Here is a 1,916-nt window from a genome sequence, read left to right as displayed (position 1 = left end):
CCTGTGGTCCCAGCTACTTGGGAGGCGGAGGCAGGAGACTCGCTTGAGCCCAGGAGTTGGAGGTTGCTGTGAGCTGTGATGCCACGGTACTCTACCCAGGGGGACAGCTTGAGGCACTGTCTCAAAAAAAAAAAAAAGAAAAACTAGTTGGATGTTGTGTTGGGCGCCTGTGGTCCCAGCTACTTGGGAGACTGAGGCGGGAGGATTGTTCAAGCCCAAGAGTTTCAGGTTGCCATGAGCTATGATGCCATAGCACTGTACCCAGGGCAACAGAGTGAGCCTCTCTCTCAAAAAACTCCCCAAAAATATATACATAAAATAACTTTTAAAGACAACCTTGGAAATAGTTAAACTAACATAATTCTTGCATTAGATGCCCTTTTCTGACCCTTCGGGTCTTATATAAGTTGTCTTACATTATTTTGCTGTATATAGTGAGGTCTGTGGCTGTTCCTCTTCCGTTCTTTGTGTGTTTGTGTGACAGTTACTCAGTTGCCCTGGGGTTTAGTGCTGTGGCATCATATCTCACAGCAACCTCAAACTCTTGGGCTTAAGTGATCCTCTTGCCTCAGCCTTCCGAGTAGCTGTGACTATAAGCTCCTACCATGATGTCCAGCTATTTTTAGAGATGGGTTCTTGCTCTTGCTCAGGCTGGGCTTAAACTTCTGAACACGCAATCTGCTCACCTCGGCCTCCCAGAATGCTAGGATTACAGACGTAGGCCGCTGTGCCCAGCCTCCTCCTCCATTCTTAGTGGCTGACTTTACTTTTTGAAGTGACAATTAGAAATGGGCAGCTCCTTGTTTTGATCTGAGTTAGTTGCTTTTGTCCTGTCCCACTGGTCGGGGAGAAATGAGTACCAGCTCACTTCCTGGCAGGAGTAAAGGCTGGGAACCTTCACTTAGTCTTTGCCTGACACTTTTTTTTTTTTTTTTTAAATTGAGACAGAGTTTCACTTAGTCACCCTTGGTGTCATAGTGCCGTGGTGTCATAGCTCACAGCAACTTCAAATTCTTTGGTTCAAGCAGTTCTCTTGCCTCAGTCGGCCTAGTAGCTGGGACTACAGGCGCCCACCACAATGCCCGGCTATTTTTTGTTGTTGTTGTTTGTTTGTTTGTTTTGTTTAACAGGCTTGGGCTGGGTTTGAACTCACCAGCCCTGGAGCATGTGGCTGGTGCCCTAATCACTGAGCTACAGGGACCCTCCCTAACACTTATTAACTTCACATCCCTCCCAAAAAAGGAGAAAGTTGTCAGATGTGCCCAGACTTAAAGTGGGCTGACTAAATTCTGATGTCTTTGGTCTTCTATTTCTTCTCTTTTTTAAAAAGGGATCTACTGAATTGGTGTAATAGGATTGCTCACAGCTTTGACAGTTCATCTTCATCACCATCATTCAGTATTTTTCAAGAGGTAAGATACTGTCATACTGTGTTTTCACATTGCTCAATAAGGCTGTTAATTTCCATTGCTGTTTTCTGTCCCTGGGTTGCTATCAGAGTTTTTCCTTTAGTCTCAGTCTGGCTGCTTACCTATAGCTAGTTAACACTAAACTAAAGGTGCCTTAAAGCTAATCAGGGATCGGCAATAACAGCTCAGTGGTTACGGGGCTGGCCCTGTGCACCAAGGCTGGTGGGTTCATACCAGCCCAGGCCTGCTAAACAACAATGACAACTGCAACCAAAAATATCCAGGCATTGTGGTGGGCGCTTATAGTCCCAGCTTCTTCGTAGGCTGAGGCAAGAAAATCGCTTACGCCTCAGAGTTTGAGGTTGCTGTGAGCTGTGATGCTATGGCACTCTATTGAGGGCAACATAGTGCGACTCTGTCTCCAAAAAACAAACAAAAAGCTAATTGGGGCTTGGCGCCTGTGGCTCAAGTGGCTAAGGCGCCAGCCACATACACCTAAGGTGGCGG

The 1,916-nt window shown here is 46.3% G+C and overlaps 1 protein-coding gene across 1 annotated transcript in view; it reads left to right on the top strand.

The window, feature by feature from the left end:
• MDN1 (midasin AAA ATPase 1) overlaps positions 1-1,916 on the top strand; it is a 181,737-nt gene that overhangs the window by 41,009 nt on the left and 138,812 nt on the right. The window contains exon 11 of the mRNA XM_012809944.2: positions 1,331-1,412. Within this exon, the coding sequence (XP_012665398.1) occupies positions 1,331-1,412 (82 nt within the window). The remainder of the gene's footprint in view (positions 1-1,330; positions 1,413-1,916) is intronic.

This window comes from Otolemur garnettii, unplaced genomic scaffold (genome assembly GCF_000181295.1).
Source record: "Otolemur garnettii isolate 467f Iridium unplaced genomic scaffold, OtoGar3 scaffold00118, whole genome shotgun sequence".
Lineage (NCBI taxonomy): Eukaryota > Metazoa > Chordata > Mammalia > Primates > Galagidae > Otolemur > Otolemur garnettii.
Note: the sequence above shows the minus strand (reverse complement) of the source record. Positions and strands in the feature narration are given on the sequence as shown.